The sequence below is a fragment of the Papio anubis genome, chromosome X (assembly GCF_008728515.1).
Source record: "Papio anubis isolate 15944 chromosome X, Panubis1.0, whole genome shotgun sequence".
NCBI lineage: Eukaryota > Metazoa > Chordata > Mammalia > Primates > Cercopithecidae > Papio > Papio anubis.
In genome coordinates this window covers 37318431-37344179 of record NC_044996.1, presented here as the reverse complement: position 1 = coordinate 37344179, position 25749 = coordinate 37318431, and the positions used below count along the sequence as shown (strand labels likewise).

At 34.1% G+C, this 25749-nt stretch overlaps 1 protein-coding gene across 1 annotated transcript; it reads left to right on the top strand.

The window, feature by feature from the left end:
• Nucleotides 1-292: 292 nt before the first annotated feature.
• SLC6A14 (solute carrier family 6 member 14) lies at nt 293-25700 on the top strand. Its single transcript, XM_003918175.3, has 14 exons — nt 293-507; nt 1540-1705; nt 4706-4837; nt 6434-6595; nt 7390-7537; nt 8666-8798; nt 10493-10633; nt 15347-15575; nt 16963-17088; nt 18268-18386; nt 18925-19024; nt 19301-19410; nt 21871-22038; nt 23062-25700. Exons 1-14 carry the CDS (start codon nt 460-462, stop codon nt 23206-23208), a joined length of 1929 nt encoding a protein of 642 aa, XP_003918224.1. The 5' UTR covers nt 293-459; the 3' UTR covers nt 23209-25700.
• The last annotated feature ends 49 nt before the right edge of the window (nt 25701-25749 follow it).

Sequence of the window (25749 nt, the reverse complement as noted above, 5' to 3'; positions counted from 1 at the left end):
TGGCCCCCTTCTCCCTCCAGCACGTGTGCAGATCAGCACTTGGCCCCAGAACAGAGACCAGATTGAGAGGCGAGGTTAGGAGGAAACAGGGGACCCAGGAAAGGAGGCTAGATTGCAAATGCACCTACACAGCTCTGAGTCAAAGGCTGTCAGTCATCTCGACTCAGACTGCTCTGCTCTCCAGCAGCCCAGCCCTTTCCCAGGGCTGGGGCAGGAGATTGCTACATGTAGGCTTATCTGGGGAAAAAACAGAGCCTCACTTTAGTCCCTTCCGGTAATTGACACTACTGGACACCCAGGAGGGGGAGGAGAGAGCTTCTCTTCATAAATGGTCCCACCCCTGGGCAAGGTGGCTCACTCACTCTGGCAGGTAGGAACAGGGGAGTGTGCACCTGCCACCAGTCAAGCTCAGCCAGACTGCAAGAGGAGGCGAGGCGGAGCCAGCCGAGGGAGTGAACCATGGACAAGTTGAAATGCTCGAGTTTCTTCAAGTGCAGGGGGAAGGAGGTAGGGGTCTGGGAGCTGCGGGAGGTGTGGAGGACCTGAGAGTGGAAAACTTAAGGGGGGTTGCTAGTCTGTTTTTGCTTTCTGTGGCTGTTCTTTGTGCTCCACATTTCTGTTCAACTATTAGGTGTGCCTGAGACATACCTATAGAGTAGAGAAGAAAGAAAAGCTCTTACTCTCATAGCTAGAAGACTTAGGGCCACCTCATCCTCTGCCTTGGGGGTACCCACAAAATCCTGTTCTCTGTCCGTCTCCTAACTGTGTCCATATGCTAGAGGAAAGTACAAAAGTACACATGGTTCTTAATTGACCCAAGGAACCCTCCATACCCCAGAGAAGTGAGCAGGTTGGGAGAGAACCCCTGTCCCTTCTCTCCCTCCCAAGTGGAGACAGAGCTACTTCCTCTGCTGAGACAGGACTATTTGTCTCTGCATATTATTCTGTGGCTTTTAGAAAGACACTGATTTTAATCTGTAAGACAGAGAAAAGTTAAACTACCCTTAACTTGATACATCCAATACTATCAAACCATAAGAAAAGTTTATAGATTCTTGCTTTTTCTTCCAGCAGACACTACATTTGATCCTGCTCAAAGATCTGCTACAATATCAATAGTAATGACTTTATCTAATTCATCTTTAAGACTTTTGTATTTGAAACCTGATTTGTCTAGTTTCATTTTCCCCTCACACTGGTGTGACAAACACCTTTGTATTTCAAACCTGATTTGTCTGCTTTCATTTGTGTCTCACAGTGGTGTCACATTTAACATTTTTACCAAAATTTGGATAATCTCAACTGATGGAGTATTAAACATATCTACTTACAGAACTTTGCTCATTTTAAGGGGTAAATGTTGTAAAGTAAAAGCAGCTATCAGCAGAAATCTTCCCAACTTTGTAAAGCATTCCCCTGAGCTATGGTTTTCAGGGTTTCTTCCCCCCATTTTCTGTTGCTCTATGGATTTGTGAAATTATGCTTCTGTGGAATTTGTAATGGTAGAAAGGCAAGCTGTTGATATTTTTTCTTCCCCAGAAAGTGTCGGCTTCATCAGAGAATTTCCATGTTGGTGAAAATGATGAGAATCAGGACCGTGGTAACTGGTCCAAAAAATCGGATTATCTTCTATCTATGGTTGGATATGCAGTGGGATTAGGAAATGTGTGGAGATTTCCATATCTGACGTACAACAATGGTGGAGGTATTCTATTTCACCCCCACCCCCACCCCCGCTTTTCCCTTCAGTTCTAAGTGTGGTGCTGTATGGCCTCTGAGGATGTTTTACGAGTTGAAGGAAGGCATATGATAGTTGATGGTTTGGGTTAGTGGGAGAATGAGAAATAAGCATATTGAATTTATTATTAGTCTGAGCTACTAGCTCAAGTTAGAAAGCTAGTTTCACAAAATCCTCAGACATAAACTTGATAAAAGCTTTATTTTTAGCACTTCTAAGCTTCTGATTTGAGATCTCACGTAATCTTCAACTATGACATACTTTTCCAAATTTATGCATGTTTCTGTGATAATCTGTTCAAACTCAAGTTGTGCTTTGCTTAATTTTTAGCTGAATCAGAAAGAAACAGAAAAATAAGTTCTATTAAGAAGCTCAAATAAATTATTTCCTTAACTAAATGCATTACATTTTGGTGATTTAAGTGTGGAAAAAGATGATTAAAAAGTAATTAAAGTTTTAGTATTTTAAGCTGCAATATTGAGTTACATGTATTCCAAATTGGACTGACTATGTAGAAGATCCTTCTAAAATGAAATAACTTAGTTCAAGAATTGATGTTTTATTCCTGCAAAAAAAAACCCACTGTGTATACCTTGTAGATCATTAGAGTAGACTCAATTAGAAAAAGGAGAGAAAAATAACTTTGAGGTGACACACAAAGGGAAATAAAATGAATTGCACAATTCTCTAGTAATGTCCAAACAACTTTTCACTTACACCATATTTTATTTACTTGTAATTACAGGTTCTATTAGAAGTATAGAGGTGGCATGCCCTTATATTTCATAACTGGGTACCAGTGAGACTGTGCCACTATAATTATTTTTCTTAGTATAATAGGATTTTGTGTGGTGATATTTCAATCACATTTCTTGTTAACTGATCACATTAAAATATTCACAGTGGTCTTCAGAGACTTAAGAAAGGAACTCCGTTTATTAAACACTTTAAGTGTCAGTAGCATGAATTCCCCTATCTAGAAGCTGGGTCATTTAGTCGTCTTGGTATCGAATATTAGCTGGAAAATGCATCAGAAATCACAATTTTATTTCCGTCTGTGTCATAAGGTCCAGTGTGGTAAAGAGAAGCATTCTGGATCATTTTGAGCCTCTTGTAACTCATGTTTAGAATAAGAAATTCCCTGTGCCTTGACATCATACATAAGCCCAGTAATTGCCATGAATTTTTAGGAACTATATTAAACTAGTTTTAATAGAAACTTTGAAAATATAGTCAAAAAATAATATTAATTGTATGCTATTATATTTTTCACTATTTCCTCTGAAATTTAATATGCCATATTGGCTTTCAATTTTTTATAATAACATCATTTGGGTAATAGATGATCTAGACACTCTCAGTCCTTCTTTTATCCAAGAGTGGAAGAGGAAAATGAAATTAAAATTTGTTAAATGCGAATTAGGTTTAAAAATATAGTCAGGTTTGAAAAGTTATTTCTAAAGTCTGGAAATATTTTTATCTGTATATTCTTTTTAACAGTTTATTAAAGAGAAATGTCATACCACTTTAAGGTCTAGGTCTGTAGTATTGACAATTTGTGGCCACTATATTAACAATTTGTCATCTATGGATAGTATTAATAATAAAATAATATAATAGGTGAAAAGTCAGGTATAACACTGAAGAAAATAATCTTTTTTAAAGAAAAATACCTGTTCACACTCAGCTGGTAAAGCTTGTTTATTGTTGTAGTTAAATAGGGATATTCCGAATTTTTTTCTTCATATTTGTCATTCATAGGACTTAAACTTCTATTAGTCGTAGTAAAGATGGTATGTGTATTGCAACATTTATACAAACATATTTTTCCCTGTGGTCTAGTGACTTCCAGGGTTAGTGTTAAAGTAAACCACTTACCTATGAATAAATAACAAGTACTTTATAGACTCATTTTTAGTAGAATGCATTTTGAGAGTTGAAAAAATGTTATTCCTAGGTACGATGTTACAGTATCATAATATGAAAAATACTTGAGGCAAAACTGTAACATGAGTAAATAAAACGTATATAATCTGAAAACCCATTTTTATCCACTGATCCCCACATTCTTTATTAAACTTTGCCAATACTTCTGGAATGTTTTATTAGTAAGCTTAATATTCTGCCCTTGCTTCAACCTATAATTTGGCATGATTTCTAATGAAAAATACCATGCCCCAAAAGTGGAAAGAAAGAAAAAGGAAAATGATAAACGGTTAAAAGTATGGGCGAGGTGAATTGTCTAGTGTGGGAGAATTATTCCTTATGAAATTGAAAGTTAACTACAAGTATTTCTCAAAAGTTCAGAGTCTTCAAACAAAACCAATACATTTTGTACTAATACTGAGTGAAGAACCTTGTGACTGTTTGGAGAATAATAAACTTAATTGCAGTAACTTATACTCTGAGCCACATTAGCAGTTTTACCCCAAGTCTTAAAAATATACCGTTTATCTTTAAAGGAGAAAGGAGGAAAACCAATGTTGAACATGGGCCATGTGCCTGGCATTTTAGCAAGTGTTTTCACATAGACCCTGTATTTGAACCCTTACCACAAACTGAGTTGGCATTGTTCTCCCCTTTTATAAGGAATCGAAGGTTCAGACGTTAGACAAATTGCTGGAGGTCACATAACTGGTAAATGGTCTAGCCAGGATTTCAACCTAGGTCTATCTGGTTCCAATGCCTGGGATCGCTCAATTCCTCTGGCTTACTTTTTATACTCTACACTTTTTAGTAATCACAACAGCCTCATTTGGTAATACTAGCATCCCCATTTCGTAGACAAGAAATCCAAGGTTTAAAAAATCAACTACTTATTCATAGAAAGTAGTGAATTTTAGGCCCAAACCCAGCACTGTCTGATTCCACTGTATCAGGATGCTTTTAAAATGTTATGCTGGTTGTCAAAGTGCCATCAAGACTCTGAGCTATAATAGTGCTTTGATTCTTTCTCATCCTTTTTAGGCGCCTTCTTGATACCTTATGCAATTATGCTAGCATTGGCTGGTTTACCTTTGTTCTTTCTTGAGTGTTCACTGGGACAATTTGCTAGCTTAGGTCCAGTTTCAGTTTGGAGGATTCTTCCATTGTTTCAAGGTTGGTAATAAAGCATTTTCTTCACCATGGTTATTTGTATATTTGTGCATATAGCTACCTTCACTGTGAGGAACAAAAAATTGCTTAAAATTCTGACAATTTAAGGCAAAGAAAACATGCATTATTGTTGTTTCGCTGTACAGTATGCCACTGCAGAATTTAAAAAATCAAATGTTTTTATTTCTGTTTATCATGGGCTGCAGAAATGGGAAGGGTTAGAAAGCACACCAAGAACGGTTAGAAGGGTGTCATTATTTTCCCATTTTCACCTGGTGAATTCTTTTACCACATAGTCTTGTGCTCTAGTTTAAAGGCTCTAACTTTCTTCTACTTCATATGTAGTCTGTGTCTTACTGCCTTTGCATATCTTTTACAATGCCTCATTCAGAAAAGTTGAAGGGTAGGTCACTATTTTTTCTTGGATGCTCTTAATAGAATAGGACGCTGATAAAGCTTAAAAATGCCTTGTTATTAAACATCAAACTACCTCTTTTGACTGAAGATTAAATATCATTTTGGTATGTGCTAGCTGCTGAAAATTATTTGTTTTCAATGCAACATCAAAAATAAATTCATAGTGAGGTAAATAGAATATTGTTCTGGAAGAGTGGAGAAACTACCTTAAAAACTAGTTTTAAGCGTAGGCGTTATATTCAGCATGCTAAACTGCATTTTGAAACTACTTAGTTAAGGAAACTTTGGATATTTAAATTCAGATTGTTACTGAATTATTTAATTTTCTTTACACATGGTTTTAGATATATGTACACCATCCCTCCAGGTCATTATTTTAGAGGCTTCATTTTCTACTTTTCAAAATGTTGATGTCTAGATGAATATTGTATTGGTCAGTGAGTAAATAAGATATGAGCTTTGAATTTTTTTTTTTTTTTTTTTTTGTCTAAAGATGTCGACTTTGCATGATCTGACAAGAATTTGCAGGCTTAATAAGAAAATGTAATAGACATGGGTTTTTGTTTATGTGAATTTGATGTGCTTACAACAAGTCTTCTGGCCTTGGCCTTAATACGCTTTCTAATCAACTGAGAAACTGCATCAGAAAGCCAATCATAAAAATAAATTTAAATTTAGAAGAAAATTACTCAGATAACATTAGCCCCTACTCTCCCAGAAAGAAAAAGGAAAAAATCATTTAAAACAGTCTTTATTTATTTATTTATCTATCTATTTATTTATTTTTGAGACACAGTCTCACTCTGATGCCCAGGCAGGAGTGCAGTGGTGGATCTCGGCTCACAGCAACCTCCACCTCCCAAGGTCAAGCAATTCACCTGCCTCAGCCTCCCGAGTAGCTGGAACTACAGGCATGCACCACCACGCCTGGCTGATTTTTGTATTTTCAGTAGAGACAGGGTTTCACCATGTTAACCGTCTTGAACTCCTGACCTCAAGTGATCCGCCCTCCTCAGCCTTGAAAAGTATTAGGATTATAGGCATGAGTCACCGCACCCTGCCTGAAATAGTCTTTTTTATTTTAAAATAGATTTTGTGGTAATTGAGATCAGCTTTTTTATAAATTAGCAAAATAAATTTCACTTGAGTTTGGTTTTTATTTTAATTGTTCTTTCTTTCCAGGTGTGGGAATTACAATGGTCCTGATATCCATTTTTGTGACAATCTATTACAATGTCATAATTGCCTATAGTCTTTACTACATGTTTGCTTCTTTTCAAAGTGAACTACCATGGAAAAATTGTTCTTCGTGGTCAGATAAAAACTGTAGCAGATCACCAATAGGTAAAATTTGTCAACCACCACATAGTTCTTTTATATATTTTTTATAAGCTTGAAGGGTCAAATCATTCTCTAAGCAACTTAGGTATGATTTTAAATGGTCCAAATGTCACTGGTGAAAGCAGAAGATAGCATATATAATTGGAAAAATGATTAATACAATGTGTTAATCCCTGAGAGCAGCCAGGAAGGCCAAATCATGCCTAAGAGTACTTCTTTCAGGCCTATGTCCTGGGCAGGAGAGGAGAAACTGAGAAAATGATAAAGGGAGAAAAGTACTATCCAGGATGGTTGTGTGTGTCTCAGGAGACTGTAGGTGTTGTTCATGTCATATGTTGCTAATCTTTGGGATAATGTACCATCCATGTCGTAGGCTATTACCATTTTAATTACCTATGTACATCAGAGGATAAATTTATAAATATTTAATGCTACTGAGAAGTTTAAAGGCCTTAATTTGTGTATATGCATAGGTTGGATAGGTAAATCTACACACAAAAGTTTGTTAGCGCACTAAACCTCAACTGAAACAATTGTTACTCTATATCTGTTGTTACTGTAAATACAATCACAGCTTAAAAGGGTAGACAGTTTTGTAATCCCTCCTAGTTTAGTAGAAAAGATTTTAAGATGCTGAATGTACATAGCTTATTCCATCTGTAAGGTTTCTACTCCACTTTTTTCAAGTAACAATTTTGATGATAATTTAAATATTTTACTATTAAAACTTTTTTTCTAGGAAAGCAATCTTCTAAAACTAAGTACATGTCTGTGTCTATATTTTTTATTATCTTTAGTAACTCACTGTAATGTGAGTACAGTGAATAAAGGAATACAGGAGATCATCCAAATGAATAAAAGCTGGGTAGACATCAACAATTTTATCTGCATCAATGGCAGTGAAATTTATCAGCCAGGGCAGCTTCCCAGTGAACAATATTGGAAGTAAGTATACTAGATGATTTACTTTTAAGCATATGTTATCTTAAAATTTATATAAAACAACAAAATATTAATCAACCCCCCTTCCTTAACACATAAAAAGGAAAATCAGGACAAATTATATTTCATTTAACTCAAATGTCTACCTATCCCAGGTGACTAGTAGCTACCTGCAAAATTAGCTCATAGTCAGCAATGTGTCTTTTATAAATTAGTTATTAAATGGTCACAACACTGTAATGATTTATTAAGCACTTATTAGCTATGAGTTAGGAAATTGCTTTGAAGAAAACACATACAAAGTTTAGACTACAATGATCAAGTTGTAATGATAAATCGTTAGGTGATGAGTAATATTGCTTTTTTAAAAAATGTAATTCTTCAGCAGTTTTGTTTACTGTTGTCATTATATGGTAAGAATAGATATGTAGTGTTATATTTACTTTCATTAATTTCAAATGATCTCTTTACTTACTCTATATCTATCCATTACCCTTACCTAATATTGTTGACTCTACTGCTAAATGACCTCTTCTTCATTCACTGTTAATGACCTTTGTAACTCTGTTAAACTTTGGATCTTCAAATGTTCTCAAACTTCAAGCTTAGAAATAAGATCCTAGATTCATGCATGTACCTAGTGAGAATCTTGGAATTTTACAGAAAGTCTGTGGAAAAAGTGTGAATAACAGGATCATTTGAGTTTGATGATATCTATAAGTATGGAATGAGGAAATATTTAATATAATTTTAAATGTTTTCCTCATTATTTTAACATGAGAAAATACTATAATAGTAAAATAAAATAATCTGACATAAAGTCAATTTCTGTATATAAAAGATCTTGAAATAGAGGAAAGTAATAACTAAAAGAATCAGTAGATCTTTTATTCTATGGTTTGAAACTTTGGATTGGCTGTGGTTAACTGAATTCAGAGCTTGGCCATTTAATGAACTATCTGTGCCTCTTCATATTGATAGTATCTATCAATAAAGGCTCACCGAACTTCGACATATTAATAAGATACAATATTCATGAAACTTCCACCTGGATAAATGGTATTACAAAATTCAATGTATTTTCTTTAAGTCAAGTGATTCTGTGATCATAAAATGACTTATGTATTTCAGTAAAGTGGCGCTCCAACGGTCAAGTGGAATGAATGAGACTGGAGTAATTGTGTGGTATTTAGCACTTTGTCTTCTTCTGGCTTGGCTCATAGTTGGAGCAGCACTATTTAAAGGAATCAAGTCTTCTGGCAAGGTAACTTGAAAAAACACATTAGATAGTGATATAGCAGCTTTCCAATTTCATTGTAGTTCAATATCAAACATTATCAAAAACATGTTTTTTTCCTTCTATAATGGGAGCATTCAAATGTGTGAAAAGCTTTCTAAATAGTTATTTTAAGCTCTAAGTAAACACATAGGGTCTCTGTTATTGCTAAATACAAAACAAACAAACAAAATAAAAACTAGTACTAGAGGTGCACATTTCCTAAAAACATGGACTCTTAGCTGATAGAGCATTCTGAGGTTTAAGAGTATATTATTAAATTTTCTATCCTACTATATAAAGAAGCATCTTGAATGGAATCATATATTGCAATATATGGTTTGGAAAGTCTAGATTCTTGTTCTGTATAGAGTAATAGTATCAGGAATTCCCCAGTTGGAGAGAGAGAGAGAGAGAGAGAGAGAAATGTGTGTGTTTGTGTGCATGTGTGTGTGTGTCTGTGTGTGTGTATATATATATGTATATGTTTATATACACACACAAACTATGTATTCATTCTCTTAAAGATTGCCAAAATGGACACAGAACTTTTTCTCTCAGTGAAAGGGCCTCTTCTGAAAAACATTCTGTTATATTTTCTCACTTCATTGTTTACTTTTATAAACTTTCAGAGAGAATAATGGTAATTTAAGAGAACAACATGAAATTTTCTCTGTGAACAGTTACACAATACCCAGAAAAAAAATGTTTATGTGTTTTCAACTAGTCAATGGATATTTCCTCAAAGGTGGAGGACAGGAATCACTGGGGATCTTGTCTTTGTATTCTCAGTACAATATCTAGCACATTCAGTTAATGTTAAGTTGTGATGAGACATGCTGTTACATTACAAAAATACTGTGAATATCACAAATCAAGTGAAAACTTTCCAAAATGTTTTAGTTCCACATTTTTTAAACCCTTGGTTTCCTTTTCATGCTAATATTGAAAGAGTCCATTGAAGTCCATTTACCCAGGTAATTAATTTTTATTGGTCTCTGGATGACTTGTTTAAATCGTCTCCTTGGATGTATTATAAAACACAGGACATCTACGGATCAAGGAAATTATCCACATTAAGGCAAAGCTGGTCTCAAAGGCAATCTGCTCATCTGGAACCATGTGTTATCTAGTACAGAAGCAGTGCACTTGTATGTGTGCTATCAAACTTTCTTAATGGGAGTTGTAAGGATAACAGTAACAGGTGTCCAGTATTCACTTCAATATGCTTTTCTGGGATTTGAACATCTGCTAGGAAATATTTTCCTTTTCTTTGAAGACTGAATATATATTAATCAATGCAGGGTTTAAATCATTTCTCTCCTCACCTCAATGCAGTAATTTACTGAGAGAAGACATTCAGTCTCCTCAGACATGTATAAGGATGTATTTATGAGAGCAGTCCATTTAGATCCCAAGTTATCACTGCTGATGTATTATTTATTTACAGCATAAACCTGGGAAATGTGGATTAATACATCAAAGTATTTTTGAAATGAATCACTTGAGAGTAGTGAGGACTAAAATAAGAAATTATGCTAACTTTGGTATATCATCAGACCCTATGAAATCCCCTGTATTTTATTTAATTAATCTCACCTGGCTAATAATTTTACTTGTATAAAATTATACATCATGATTTTAAAAATAATTTACTAATTTTTGGTTACTTTTCTTGGTAGGTGGTATATTTTACAGCTCTTTTTCCCTATGTGGTCCTACTCATCCTGTTAGTACGAGGTGCAACTCTGGAGGGTGCTTCAAAAGGCATTTCATACTATATTGGAGCACAGTCAAATTTTACAAAACTTAGGGAAGCTGAGGTGAGTCTTAATTTGGATTTCAAATTATCTGAGGAGGTAAATCTTAAAAGCAAATGCCAAACATTTTTGGTTCCATATGAATATAGTAATGTAATAGCTTGCAAAAGAATATACAGTTAAATTTGTTAGTTTGTATCCACTAGGATGTCTGACTTAGCTAATATTTAACATGCCATTAATATTCTTTTATTAATAGTGAGATAATTTTTAGAAATAGGATTTTAAAAGTAATTTTTATTCATATAAACTGATTCTACTTGACCAATAAAATTCCAGACTTATTAATCTGAAAAACAATATTTCATGCATAATTACCTGCAAGTTGATGACTAGGGCTATGTGATTTATTGAATAAGCTCAGAGTAGCTTTAGAGATTACTGCTGAAAGTTTAATGGTCTAATACACATTTAAATTTTCTTCAAAATTTAATATTCCCAAAATATTATCAAATTTTGTCTAGTGAATTGTGAAGTTAAAACATAAATTTGACATGGAGTAAGCATTCCATAACCAAAATTGTTACTTATACGAAAAACTTAAACATATGCCATGAATAAGAATTGGGTAACCCTGTTTCAACTTTACCTTCAGATAATGGCTGAATGTATCACTGGCATATAACATCTTTTAAAATTTGACTGCTGAGAGTATTAACAGTAAGTGTACTACAGATAGTATGCTTCTATTAGTATGGCCTAGACTACTTTCCCTCTTTTTTTTTTTTTTTTTTTTTTAAGACAGAGTCTTGCTCTGTTGCCCAGGCTGGAGTGCAATGGCATAATCTCTGCTCACTGCAACCTCTGCCTCCCAGGTTCAAGCAATTCTCCTGACTCAGCCGCCCAAGTAGCTGGGATTACAGGCGTGTGCCACCACGCCTGGCTAATTTTTTTGTATTTTTAGTAGAGATGGGGTTTCATCATGTTGGCCAGCCTGGTCTCAAACTCCTGACCTCAGGCGATCCACCCGCGTTGGCCTCCCAAAGTGCTGGGATTCGAGGTGTGAGCCACCGCACCCGGCCCTTTCACTTTTTTACTAGTCACATCACATTCTTAGCACACATTAAGCTTCTGTTCAACTAAAAACCTGTAATTTTATGTTGAAGTCAAGAGAGATTATGTTAATATTATCTGCCATGCTAGTAGTACTATTCAAAATGGATATTAGTTTTACTTTGCTATAGTATTCTTCATGGAACTCATGCTAATTTCCAACCATTGCCATCTTCTCTAAATGCTTACAAGAAGATGTGTAATTATTTCTTGTAAATTTGTTTTGTAAGCTGTGCCAAATGTATTAGCTTTTAGTTGTGGAAATCTGTCCTTAATTTACAATTACCGTTCTGAAAACTGAAATGCCAATCTTTGGTCTTTGGTTACTTTTTTTGGTGCTCAATAATTTCCACTCAATGATTAATCACATAGCTTTAACTTATTTTAGATCTATGGAATTTTATTATTGTTGTCTTGGAGATTAGTATACGTTGATGTGTCCACAGGACATCTAATTTGCTTCTTCATTTATCTTGGGCCTCACTCTTTTTATCCCTGTTGGTTAATCTCTTCCTAATTTGAAGACCATTTTGGATGGTGAATAAGAAACAAATAAAATGGAACTTAGCATTCATCACCTTCTCCACGCTAGGCTATTGAACAAGATAAATTATGTTAATGCACTTGGAAATAGTAAGCTTTTATATAAATATGAGCTAATGTACAATTGTTTCAATTATTTCTGTTATATTATACTATCTTGTTAGAGTTGCAGCATTTTCCCTAAGAATCAGATTCACCATTTTCTTTGAAACTCATGACTTTGAGCCTAGTTAAAAATCCCCTTTGGGCCGGGCGCGGTGGCTCAAGCCTGTAATCCCAGCACTTTGGGAGGCCGAGACAGGCGGATCACGAGGTCAGGAGATCGAGACCATCCTGGCTGACACGGTGAAACCCCGTCTCTACTAAAAAATACAAAAAACTAGCCGGGCGAGGTGGCGGGCGCCTGTAGTCCCAGCTACTCGGGAGGCTGAGGCAGGAGAATGGCATGAACCTGGGAGGCGGAGCTTGCAGTGAGCTGAGATCTGGCCATTGCACTCCAGCCTGGGCCACAGAGCGAGACTCTGTCTCAAAAAAAAAAAAAATCCCCTTTGATATTCTTTTAGTGGCTTTTGCAAGCCTAAGATATCTGGGTTTTGTAGTTTCTTGAAATCATTCTGAAAAATTTATATGACACTTTTATATTGGTCTGTGTTTCAGTGACTCTAACATCTTTAAAAAATCAGAGTGAAACCTAAAGCTCCTTGTGAGACAAACAATTTAATCTTCTCACCCCTCTACTCTCCAACACAACATGACCCAACTCCTTCTTTTTGGGGTTTGCTGGCAATGACAATTGTTTTTCTTAGATTTTTTAAAATTCCTCACAATATATATTCTAAACATGGAATCATAATCAGGTGTCTTTCCTTTCCTTTAAATATCTGAACTTCATTTAGATCTCCAGGAGAGTAGAGAACCACACAAATTTGTAGATAGAGGAGTCTTCAGCAATGCGAAGATTATTTTTCTAACTCCCTCATTTTACAGTGATGAAACTAAGACTTACATAGATTCAATTTTAGCCAATTGAACACAACCAATTCATAAAATTTGAATTACGATTTCCTAATCCCTAATGTAATAATCTTGTATATTGGTATGAGATTAATAGATACGGAGATTAAAACTATGTTTGGAATTTCTCTTCCCTTTTGTCTACAACCTAGGTACACATCATGGTATTCAGTAGCATTTTTACACAACACAAGACTGCCACACCCACTTCCAGCTCCCCCTGTCTATCCCAAAAGAGTTTTCTATGGAACTTGAAAACTGATCTAAATTTTATTTGAAAAAGAAAAAGGCCAAAACCCCAAGGTGTATCTGAAGTGAAGAGGACTTGTCCTATCAGATATGAAACAATATTTAAAATGCTATACTAATTAAAATAGTGAGGTGTTAGCATAGGTAAAAACATATAGACCAGTGGAACAGGATAATAGTCTCAGTAATAAATTCAAAAACAAATGGAACTTGGTATGTGGCAGAGGTGGCAATGCAGATCAATAAGTGATGATAATCCAATTGATAGAATTGATATCTAATTGATTTAATTGATAATATCAATTATCCTTGAAAAATTGATATCCCATTTAGGAAACAACATCAGTTGGAAATTTCACATATCATTCACATATCACACGTATTGATATGCACAATATCAATATTAGGTGAATTGAAAAGTTAACAATATAGGCAAAACTTGAATTCCTTTAGAAGAAAATGTAGAATAGTACCTTTATAACCTTGGGCTAAGCTGTTTTTTAAAAGTAATAGAGATCAAAGATAATACATATAGTCAAAGATGGATACCTTCAGCTACAGTAAACCAACAACAAAAACTTTGGTTCATCAAAGGACATAATGTTAAAAGGTAAACAAAATTAACTCACAAATTTGGGAGGAAAAATAATCAACATATATAATAGTCAAAAGATTAGAATCCAAATTACATCAAGAATTTTAGAAACGGAGTAAGACAGCCCAAACCAAAAACTGGCAAAACACATGACCAGGAATTTCACAGAAAAAAACAAATCATATGGAAAATGAAGTGTTTGCAAGTAGGTGGAGGAATGGGAACCCTCACAGCCAGCTGGTGGGAGTACAAAATGGTACGACCCTTTAAAGAACAATTTGGCAAGATTTAGTGGAAGGGAGGAATGCATATACTTTTCGGCATCACAGTTCCACACCTACGTATGGGGAATGTACAAGAGTGTTTACAGCTCCATAATAGCAACATACTGAATGACCTAAATGTCCATCAACAGGAGAAAGGATAAATTGTGACATATGCAGTGTGGCAATAAAGATGTGGAAAAGGGCCAGGCGCGGTTGCTCACGCCTGTAATCCTAGCACTTTGGGAGGCCAAGGCGGTCAGATCACCTGAGGTCAGGAGTTCCAGACCAGTCTGGCCAACATGGTGAAACCCCATCTCTACTAAAAATACAAAAAAATTAGCCGGGTGTGGTGGTGCATGCTTGTAATCCCAGCTACTTGGGAGGCTGAGGCACAAGAATTGCTTGAACCTGTCTGGCGGAGATTACAGTGAGCCAAGATTTCACCACTTCACTACAGCCTGGATGACAAGGAGAGACTCTGTCTCGAAAACAAAAACAAACAAACAAAAACAAACAAAAAAGAAGTGGAAAAGAATGATTAAAACTACATATATTTAATTTAGCCAAATGAATTTGCTTATATTCTTTCACTTTTGAATTACAAAGTGGACATTTTATATAGTTCAACTTGATGATGGATAAATCTCACAATACCTAATAAAAAATGGCATGTTGTATATGTTTACATGCATTAAGATAACTTTTCTATAAATTCCAAAACAGAGCATTCAAACTTAAATGTAAAGAAGAACAAAGAAATTATGAACACAAAAGTCAGGATAGCAACTACCACTGGTGGGTAGAAGGGTGATAATGATGAGGAAGGGGTACAAAAAGGATTTAAAAGACTGTAACATTTTATTTCTTAAGCTGAGTAGTGGGCATTTGGGTGTTCATTTCATTGTTATTAATAATATATTCTTTGCTTATGTGAAGTATTTACACAAATAAAAATTGAGTATATGTTTTAAAATATTAAATTATTTTCTCTTATAGGTCTGGAAAGATGCTGCCACTCAGATATTTTACTCCCTTTCAGTGGCTTGGGGTGGCTTAGTTGCTCTATCATCTTACAATAAGTTCAAAAACAACTGCTTCTCTGATGCCATTGTAGTTTGTTTGACAAACTGTCTCACTAGTGTGTTTGCTGGATTTGCTATTTTTTCTATATTGGGACACATGGCCCATATATCTGGAAAGGAAGTTTCTCAAGTTGTAAAATCAGGTATATAATACTATATATTATCAAGTTTGATTAATTCAACGTATCTCACTTATGAAACTCCACTAGAATTTATAGAAATTTAGTTAACACAGTTATGATTTAGAATATTGAATTTCCTTCCTCATTTCATCTTATATAATTTTGTTGCTGTAACAATATAACAATTCTTAGATTATCCATGTAAACAAGAGTATATTAGGGAAATATTGCTGAAGAAGATAGGATGTTTAATTTTGTTTAGTCCTTGCTAAGCACTTCCCACGCATTATAAAAGAAACAAAATGTATATACAAATTCCCTCTGTGCAATTATATTACTGGGTTTGAATTTTTAAAACACATGAACATCATATAGGTGAGAGAGTCAAGTGACTTTGAGTTTCCAGTTGTGTCTAGCTTTAAAGGAATCTTAGTGAACTCCCTAATTTTACAGATATTAGCTAGGGATGCTTAATTATCTGGCTACAGATTCCTGGGGAAAAAAATACTAGGGTTGTTTTAAGTAGGGATGCTTCATTAAAATTTTGTTTATAGTTAGTATCATATGATGGAAAGACTGGTGATTCATAACGGAATGTCAGGGATCTTGTAGATTATCTAGTGTCTAACTCCTCATTTACAGAGAAGAGGATTGATGCAGAGAAATGTCATATATATCTAGCAAAAGGTCAAATGTTTAGGAAGTGATAGTGCCTAGACTAAAAGCTAATTTTCATGAATCCTAAGTTAGTCCTCTGGGAGGTCGAAGAAACTTAAAAATACTTAAAACTGAGAATCACATAATTAATATAACTGGCACAAAATTAAAAAGCATGTTAAAGGTAACATCAAATGAAAAACAAGATTTAATTTATAGTTTCATTACATACGATTTTGCATATATGCATATAGTGATTCTGGGTAAACATTTGGAGAGAAGGTTAAAAACAAAAGTTAGTCCCTAAATATATCTTTCTTTAATAGTGCAATTCTTTTAGAGTATCTAGGCTAAGAAAACGTGAACTAATTTATGTTTCTGGAATTTAAGACAGCTTTTATTCTTTGTCAATCTTAAAAAATAAGGTAAGTTAAATAAAACTATTAAAACAAACTTTCTTATGTAAGGAATGTACCATTTACATTGCAGTCTATTTGCTAACTTAATTCATGTCACATGTTCACATTATCATATCACAAAACAACCAAATTAAATATTGTAAAAAGGGAATGTGAAATAGTTGGTAAAAAAAAATTATGTCATGGATTGTGTTGCCAAATAAGATGAGATTTTTCTACTATCTTATGTTTTAAATGTTTAAATATGTTTAAATGTTTAAATATTCACATGTTTAAATATGTGAATATGTGAATATTCTTGAATAATTTAAAATATCATACATTTTTCATAGGTTTTGATTTGGCATTCATTGCCTATCCAGAGGCTCTAGCCCAACTCCCAGGTGGTCCATTTTGGTCCATATTATTTTTTTTCATGCTTTTAACTTTGGGTCTCGATTCTCAGTTTGCTTCAATTGGTAAGTAATACTTCCAGAGGTAACATATTCCTCTTATATTTCTTTTGCATTTCCTGTATTTGAAAACGTGCTTTTATTACCCCTATTACCCCCTCTAGCTGTTAATCTCAGAATGATCTTTCTGAAAGTTGTTTTCAATGAAATTTAAATACAGAAAAATACTTGACACTCAAAAGGAATACACATTAATATTTTATCATACTTGTTTCAGATATTTTAAGAAAATAAACTGTTACAGGTGAATTTGAAGTCCTGTCTTTCTTTTCCTAATACAAGTCACATTTTTTTTCTAGAAGCAACTCTTACCATAGATTGTGTATGTTATTCTGTCCATGTTTATATACATTTTATACGTGTCTGTACATAGCATATACATTTTCAAATTTGCACATAAATGTGAAGTTTCATAGCATACATATGACTCTGAAAGTTGTTTTTGCATTGATTATGAATCCCATTGATACAAAGGCATATAGATCTAATTAAATCACAATCTCTTTGTTGACATAATAATGGGCATATGAATGATATACAATTTTTTAAAAATTACACACACTGCTGCAATGATCATCCTTGCACATACTTCTATGAACACATAAGGATTTACCTAGGTTACAAGACTAGAGAAATTCTGAAACAATTTTCATCCTACCACTCTCTCACATACAATATTTTCAGTTTACTCTATTTATAGGATAAAATCCAGACTTTTCTGGTTGACTTTCAAAGTCCTTGAAAATTTCAAACATATTCTCTGATATTTTCATTCTCACATCCTTCTACTCTTAGCCAGTTCCCTATTTCATGAACACATTTATTTCTAAACCTAGAATCCTTTCTGTTTCCACACCACTTATTCAAATATTTACCTTATTTAAAAGTCCTACTAGAATTCATCCTTTTAGACTAATTCAGCTCACAGGGGACTGTTACCTTACACTTGCTATCAATGAAAAATCATATAAAGCAGATTAAAAACAGCAAATAGAGCTGCATTTGATTTTCATCAGAACCAAGTGGTGACTGCCAAAACCCTGTGGGTTTTTAAAAGCAAGGAACAGGGCTCAGAGTCTATTTTCAACATATATTTGTAAATTTGATTAACATACATTGAATTCTGTGATTAACAGTATTGGCAAATAAGTTGACATATAACACGTCATTTCTCCCCCTCTGAAGAAACGATCACAACAACAATTCAAGATTTATTTCCTAAAGTGATGAAGAAAATGAGGGTTCCCATAACTTTGGGCTGCTGCTTGGTTTTGTTTCTCCTTGGTCTCGTCTGTGTGACTCAGGTATACTGTAGCATTTTTTTTTTTCATAGAAACATATTAGTTGTAACATACTTTATAACCTAACTAAAGAAACCAAAGCTTAAGATGATGCTTAGTGACAAGTCCAGGTCTGACTTGGGTCAAGGTTTTCTGGGTTTTAGCCCATTTTTCTCCATTCCTACTTTTATGGTAAGTCTATTTTGCAGATGAGGAGGCCGAATAATGGACAGTTACCTCAGTTACAATAAGATTATAGACTTTAAACACAAACTACATTTCTCCCAGCCACTTCAGAACATACAGACATTGCATACCATTCTGATAATCAACAAATTTAAGTACTTATTTTCTTTCCAGTGACTCAGTATAGATTGAAAGATTTTTGAGATATTTAAAGTCACATTTGGGTTTACATTTGAAACATTGCTTTTCACATTTTAGCAGAAGGGAAATTGAAGGAGCATATGTCAAGATCAAATTAATAGATTCAATTTGAACATCCCATCAATCATAAAAATAATTAAAATATACTTAGAAGTAATTAATATTTTTTTGGTAGGCTGGAATTTACTGGGTTCATCTGATTGACCACTTCTGTGCTGGATGGGGCATTTTAATTGCAGCTATACTGGAGATAGTTGGAATCATCTGGATTTATGGTAAATAGTAACTATAAAATTATTTTCCAGTTTTATTAAAATAGTTTAGTTTGATTCATTTTCATTATGTTTACCTAATTATACTACTAATTTTTATACTATTATAACAGCAAAGTACAATATACTGGACAAAATTATGTTATGAAAAAATAATTACAGGTGTATGATTCATTGTTGTCGTACAGAAAAATGTTTAGACACAGAAAGATAATTGATGCCACAATGGTTACTGGAAGATAATAAGCAAGGACTCAATGTACTCTTTGTTTTCTTTAGGAGGGAACAGATTCATTGAGGATATAGAAATGATGATTGGCGCAAAGAGGTGGATATTCTGGCTATGGTGGAGAGCTTGCTGGTTTGTCATTACGCCTATCCTTTTGATTGTAAGTAATAATATACCATGAACTTGGTTTCAATAATACATACATTCCAAGATGAACTTAATAATTCACATTGAAGACAAAATGCAAATTAATTTTATAAATGAATGATTTTCAAGTTTTGCAGTATTTATGGCTGGTGCCTCCAAGTTGCCTAAATTAAAAATGCCTTTGCAGTATTATTCTGAGGCCATCAGTTTAAACATTTACCATTTGAGAACATAAACAGGTTCATATGGATGTAAAAGTTATCAATAATTTAAAATTTATCAATAGAAAAAATGAAAATAAAACATGTATTTGCTCATTCCCTAAAAAAATATGTTGAGCCATCAATAATATTCCTAACCTCTCTGCCAGGCACAGAAAAAACAAAGATGCATAAGGCCCAGATCCTCCCTTAAAGAATTCAGTTTAAATATAGTGACTGCTGAGAAACAACAGTCCTATTTTAATCCATATTTTATCACTTAATGAGGGAGGTATTTGACAGATGAAAGCAGTAAAAGAAACTTACCTGTGTCAATAGGGGCAATGGTTTATGTTAATAAATTCAATAATTATTACTATTTAGGAGCTGAGGTAAAGCAAAAGTATGTCTTACTCGAGAGACATAACTTATCAACTTAAAATCTTCAAATAACATCTCAGGACAGTAAATGGCTGAGCACCAAAATAAACACTACACTGGATGGAGAATGATTATGGACTAGAAATAATGGTGGTGGGGTGAGGCAGTGTCAAAGCTTCATAGATTTATTTTGGTTCTCATTGCCTTCATGCTTCAAAGGTTTTCCTAGAAAAGGCCATTAAGTAATTATATCCAGGATTTCCTTCAAATCTAAAGTATCACATTTGTTTGTAGAGAGGATTACATTTTTTTTTTTTTTTTTTTTTTTTTTAAGACGGAGTCTCGCTCTGTAGCCCAGGCTGGAGTGCAGTGGCTGGATCTCAGCTCACTGCAAGCTCCGCCTCCCGGGTTCACGCCATTCTCCGGCCTCAGCCTCCCGAGTAGCTGGGACTACAGGCGCCCGCCACTTCGCCCGGCTATTTTTTGTATTTCTTAGTAGAGACGGGGTTTCACCGTGTTAGCCAGGATGGTCTCGATCTGCTGACCTCGTGATCCGCCCATCTCGGCCTCCCAAAGTGCTGGGATTACAGGCTTGAGCCACCGCGCCCGGCCGGGATTACATTTTTTAACATTATGAGATCACTTTCAAAAGGTGAGCAGTTTGGAACGAGATAATGCTGAATTAAAATATTTGGATACTCCATATTTTTGCTAAAAGATTTTGAAAATGATGCTAAATATTTTTATTTCACAAGTCTCCATAATAAAATAAACCCCCTTGTAAACTTAGAAGGTTTAGCTGGATCTCTTAACAAGCTAATATTCAATGATTATGTAAGTTTGACACTTGAATTTAATTTAAAATGCAAAAGTATTACATATGAAATGATTTAAATTGCCATCTATATTCTATAAAGTCATGTGTATTGGACTCCCCTATCCCTCATCGATTCTTTTGTAGTTATGTACATTTATAGTAACTGTGAAATATATTTAAATTACTGTAATTAAATTAATGGAGCTAAGCCATTTAATTTTAAAATTAAACTTATAGGTCTATTTATTGTTTTCTCACTGATTTTAGTAAAACAAAGACAGCTAAATTTAAGGAAACTCTTTGATAATTATTGGGTTTTGTTTTGTTTTGCTTTACCAATTTCTAATTAATTAGTTTTAATGCTTCAACATTTCGGATTTATTTTAACTTGGCCTTAAAATGTGTTCATCTTTAACATTCAGATTTGACTGTATTTCCTAAACATATATTGAGGATTTTTGTTTGTTTGTTTTTTGTTTTTCCCTCAGTAAGATGCTGAAAGTGAAATGTGCTTTGGTAAATGCTCATCAATAGTGTGTGTAAATGCATATGTGTTTTTGATGTGTCAAAAGGGGAGCTTTGTGCAATGGGAAAGAATAGAAGCAGTTCCTAAGCAAGGAGAAAAGCATGCCCACTAAAGTGTACTTCACATTCTCATTGTATTAATCTATATGCTGGCATGTAGATTTAATCTATGGCATAGAATAAAATCATGCTATTATAAATCAAAGTGAAAAGCTCAGTAACAGAAAATTTCAGTTATTATTTTACTTTCAGTCTGATATATGGTCAAGTATTTTATTGAAATATATGTTGAACAAGTATTTGGATTTATAAATATATGATGGTGTTAATTTTGGAAAAATTTATTTGAAGTAAAAATAAAAGTTATTTATTTTGGTTCATTCCATATTGTTATCTTCTGGTTTGTTACCTGATTATTTCAATTATTTGAATATATTTTCATATTAATTATTTTTGATAAATCACATCTGAGGAACAGAATCAAATTGCTAATCATCAGTGCAATAACGTCTAATCTTTAGCTTTGTCTTTGCATATTTAACTTTGGCAGGCGATATTTATTTGGTCACTGGTGCGATTCCATAGACCTAATTATGGCACAATTCCATACCCTGACTGGGGAGTTGCTCTAGGCTGGTGTATGATTATTTTCTGCATTATTTGGATTCCAATTATGGCTATCATAAAAATAATTCAGGCTAAAGGAAACATCTTTCAAGTGAGTGCATTAAAATTGTTTATACTTTATACAAAGTAGTTATGATCAAAATGGAGGTTAATTTACTCACATGGTGGTAATATGAAATTATATGAAATACAATTAATTACTCCTTCCTCTTGGCTACTTCTATACCTGACACAGTCATCCGTTACTAGTGCACAATATGGTATTATAGTATTTATATATTTGCTGTGCTTCTCTATGCTAGACTATAAGCTCATTGTGGGGAAAGCCTGGTAGTATTTGTTGCTGTATCCTCTGGCCTTTCTACAGTGCTTAGCATATGACAGCTATGATATCTATACCTATGTTGAGTTGTCCCTGAAGATGTCACAAAGCAAATGACCTGTTTGCTTTATATCCATAGTCACTGCTTTTAAACCTCATCTGGCTATAATATACATCCTAATAGTGTTTTTATACTGGAATAAGCCTGGTAAATATCTTGAACCCAATCTAGAGCCTGAGTCATCCCTCTTCCATGGAGGTCTAGGGGTATGAAGTTCATCATGACATCTCAGTAGGACAATGACAAAGTAGGCTCAGCAGTCTTAGATTTAAATAAATTTCTAAGTCCATACAACGATGGATCCAAATCAATGGTTTGATCCTGGAACTCCCATTTCCTTTGTTCTTGAAACACATCCCAGCTATACACTGGTTTAGATCCTCAGCTTGTCCTCATCCTAAGGCCAGGATAGAAATATCTGATTCAGTGAAGGTACAGAGTAGTCACTCTGTTACTCTAATGGGTTCACACACCTTGTTTTGAAATCATTTACATGCTCAGTTATTTTGGTTTAGTAGTTAATATACTTCTATTAACAACTAGCAACATTTGATTATACCTTTTTCTTGGTAAACTGTGCATTAAGAATTTAGATGATCACTTTTTAGTTTTCTATGATTCTTATTTTTAGTAAAGAAACAATTTAAATGAAAGTACAGTTCAATATTAGATTGTTTATAGATTGTAGCACTTAAATTCTAAGACAATGATTTTTTGTTTTTGCATTTCAGCGCCTTATAAGTTGCTGCAGACCAGCTTCTAACTGGGGTCCATACCTGGAACAACATCGTGGGGAGAGATATAAAGGCATGGTAGATCCCAAAACAGAGGCTGACCATGAAATACCTACTGTTAGTGGCAGCAGAAAACCAGAATGAGATCTCATTGAAAAAAATATAGGATTGTATAATGTGATTTTTTTTAGAATGGGGGAAACTTATTTATTTGTATGTTAACTGAATAGGAAAATGTACTTACTATGTTCATGATGGTGTGATTTTTTTCACATTTAAGCAGGAATGCAATATAAAAATGTGAATCTCTTAATGCTCAGCCATGTGCTTATTATATTTCTTTTTAGATAATGTATCTGTATAACACACACACACATAGCTGTCTCTATTTCACAATTATATCTTTGTAAATAGTATATGCTTTTTTAATACATTGGAGGCTTTATTTTGAGCTAATTTCTTAGAGAATAGTTATATTTTCTATTACACAAGTTTAAGAATATTATTTACTTGTATTTTCTTAATATACAATCTTTCTTTTCCACAAATATGGGTGGGAAATAAATCAGTACATTTAAAAGAAACTGTTAAAACTGACGGCCTCACTTAATTAGAAACGTGACAAATATATGGACAAATGGACTATATATACTATAAGAGGACTGTAGTTTAATACTTTCTATCCAAATATGTTTAAAAACTTCGTGCATTTGTTATAGCTCATGTTTTCTATATGAACTTCGTCATTAATGTTCGTTATAAAAAGTGAAATAAGATGGAAAAATAAGGATCCTACAGCCCGTAAGTGATAAATCTAGAAAATTGAGTTTTGAGTACCTCTTTTCCCATACACAATCTTCCCTCCTTAGGTAATCTGGAAGAAAACTATGACCCATTTAATTTCTACTGTGTTTCACAAAATTAAGAGTTGTTCATTATACTCTCTGAAATATAGGTTTAATTTCAAATAGCATATGGACTTAAATGTTAATGAGAAAATGGCTTTAATCAATTCTAGCATTTTATGATTGTAATACACGGCTGATAGAGTGATTTTTGTCTTGCATGAATAAGTTACTACTTACAGGTGATAACTTACATACTATTGGAAGATAAACTTGTCAAACTTGCCAAGAATTAGCAAAGCCAAATTAGAAAATCCTGTGTCCTACTTTTCTTACCAAGGATAATTAAATATATCACTAAGAGCTTTATCTATTGATTATATATTGTTGACAACTGGTTTAAGCATCATAGCCTATGATGATAAACACTGCCTACATATGTAAAGAACTTTTCATCAATTCTTAAATTTCTTAACCTAGGCTTCAGGAAACATATGAAACCAAAATCATATGGAACATTTTCTGTGTGTACATGTACATGCATTTTTCTAGGGAGAGAGTCCATAGGTTTATCAGAATATCAAGGAAACCTGTGACCCAAAGAAGTTTAAAAACCACATACACTGCTGCTAGCTTTTTGTGCTTGGCAAATGAGTGACAATAGAAGAAATAATTTTTCTTACACATTTTAAAACATTTTATCTTCCTTGTGATTGAAGATGAAAGGAGTAAGAAATTAAGGCCTTTGTTTAATTTATACTGGTAATTTATTTAGGGGGAGGGGACATGAAGGTAGGTAAACAGGTAGGCCTCTAATTGAACCACCTCTGTAAGTTATGTATGAATGTATAAGCTGAAATTGTGTTTCACATTCTGAGGGTTTTCTTTTTCTTTTTCCTTTATTTTTCGGTGGGAGACTGGGGGTCAGAGTCTCATTCTGTTGCCCAGGCTGTAGTGCAGTGGCATGATCTCAGCTCACTGCAACCTCTGCCTTCTGGATTCAAGTGATTCTCCTATCTCAGCCTCCTGAGTAGCTGGGACTATAGGTGCCCGCCACCACACCAGCTAATTTTTGTATTTTTAGTAGAGACAGGGTTTCCCCATGTTGGCCAGGCTGGTCTCGAACTCCCAACCTCAAATGATCTGTCTACCTCGGCCACCCAAAGTGCTGAGATTATAGGTGTGAGCCACCGTGCCCAGCCCATTCTGAGGGTTTTCTTTGAAGACAGGTCAAATGCTATTAGTAAACTTCAAGAGATTGTTAATTCCTTAGTTATACCAGATTTTATAATATTTGAAAATAGATGGCTAACAAGAAGTTAGAAATACTTTTCCTTAATTTTAATCCACATTATGTTACATGCATTCTACCACTACGTTTTGGTGCCATTTAAGGTGTGCAATTTTCTATAGGTGACTTTTGAAATTCAGGGAAGATTTGGGCATTTTTAATGAAAGAATATCTAACTGGGGGAAGTGTGAAGGGAAAGAAATCCTTTTCAAAAGCTGACCACAAAGAGTAGTTAAAAGTTTTTGTCACTGTCTTCACAAGTGTGTAAAGCACAGATCTTAATAGAGTGCTTGGCATATTGTAGGATGCTCAGTGGTGGTTTTTATTATTATTACTCATATTCAACAGTGGCAAGAAATAACGTTCCACATAATGGAAAACATTTCCATCAAATCCCACTTACTTTAATGCAAACTTGGAGATAATTTATGGTATTGTATTGTGAACCATTAATGAAAACTTTTTCACAGTTGAGTGAAATTAAAATCACTATATCTCAACTATAGTTTGTTTACTGTCACTTTTTTATTGTTAAGAAACTTTTGAACT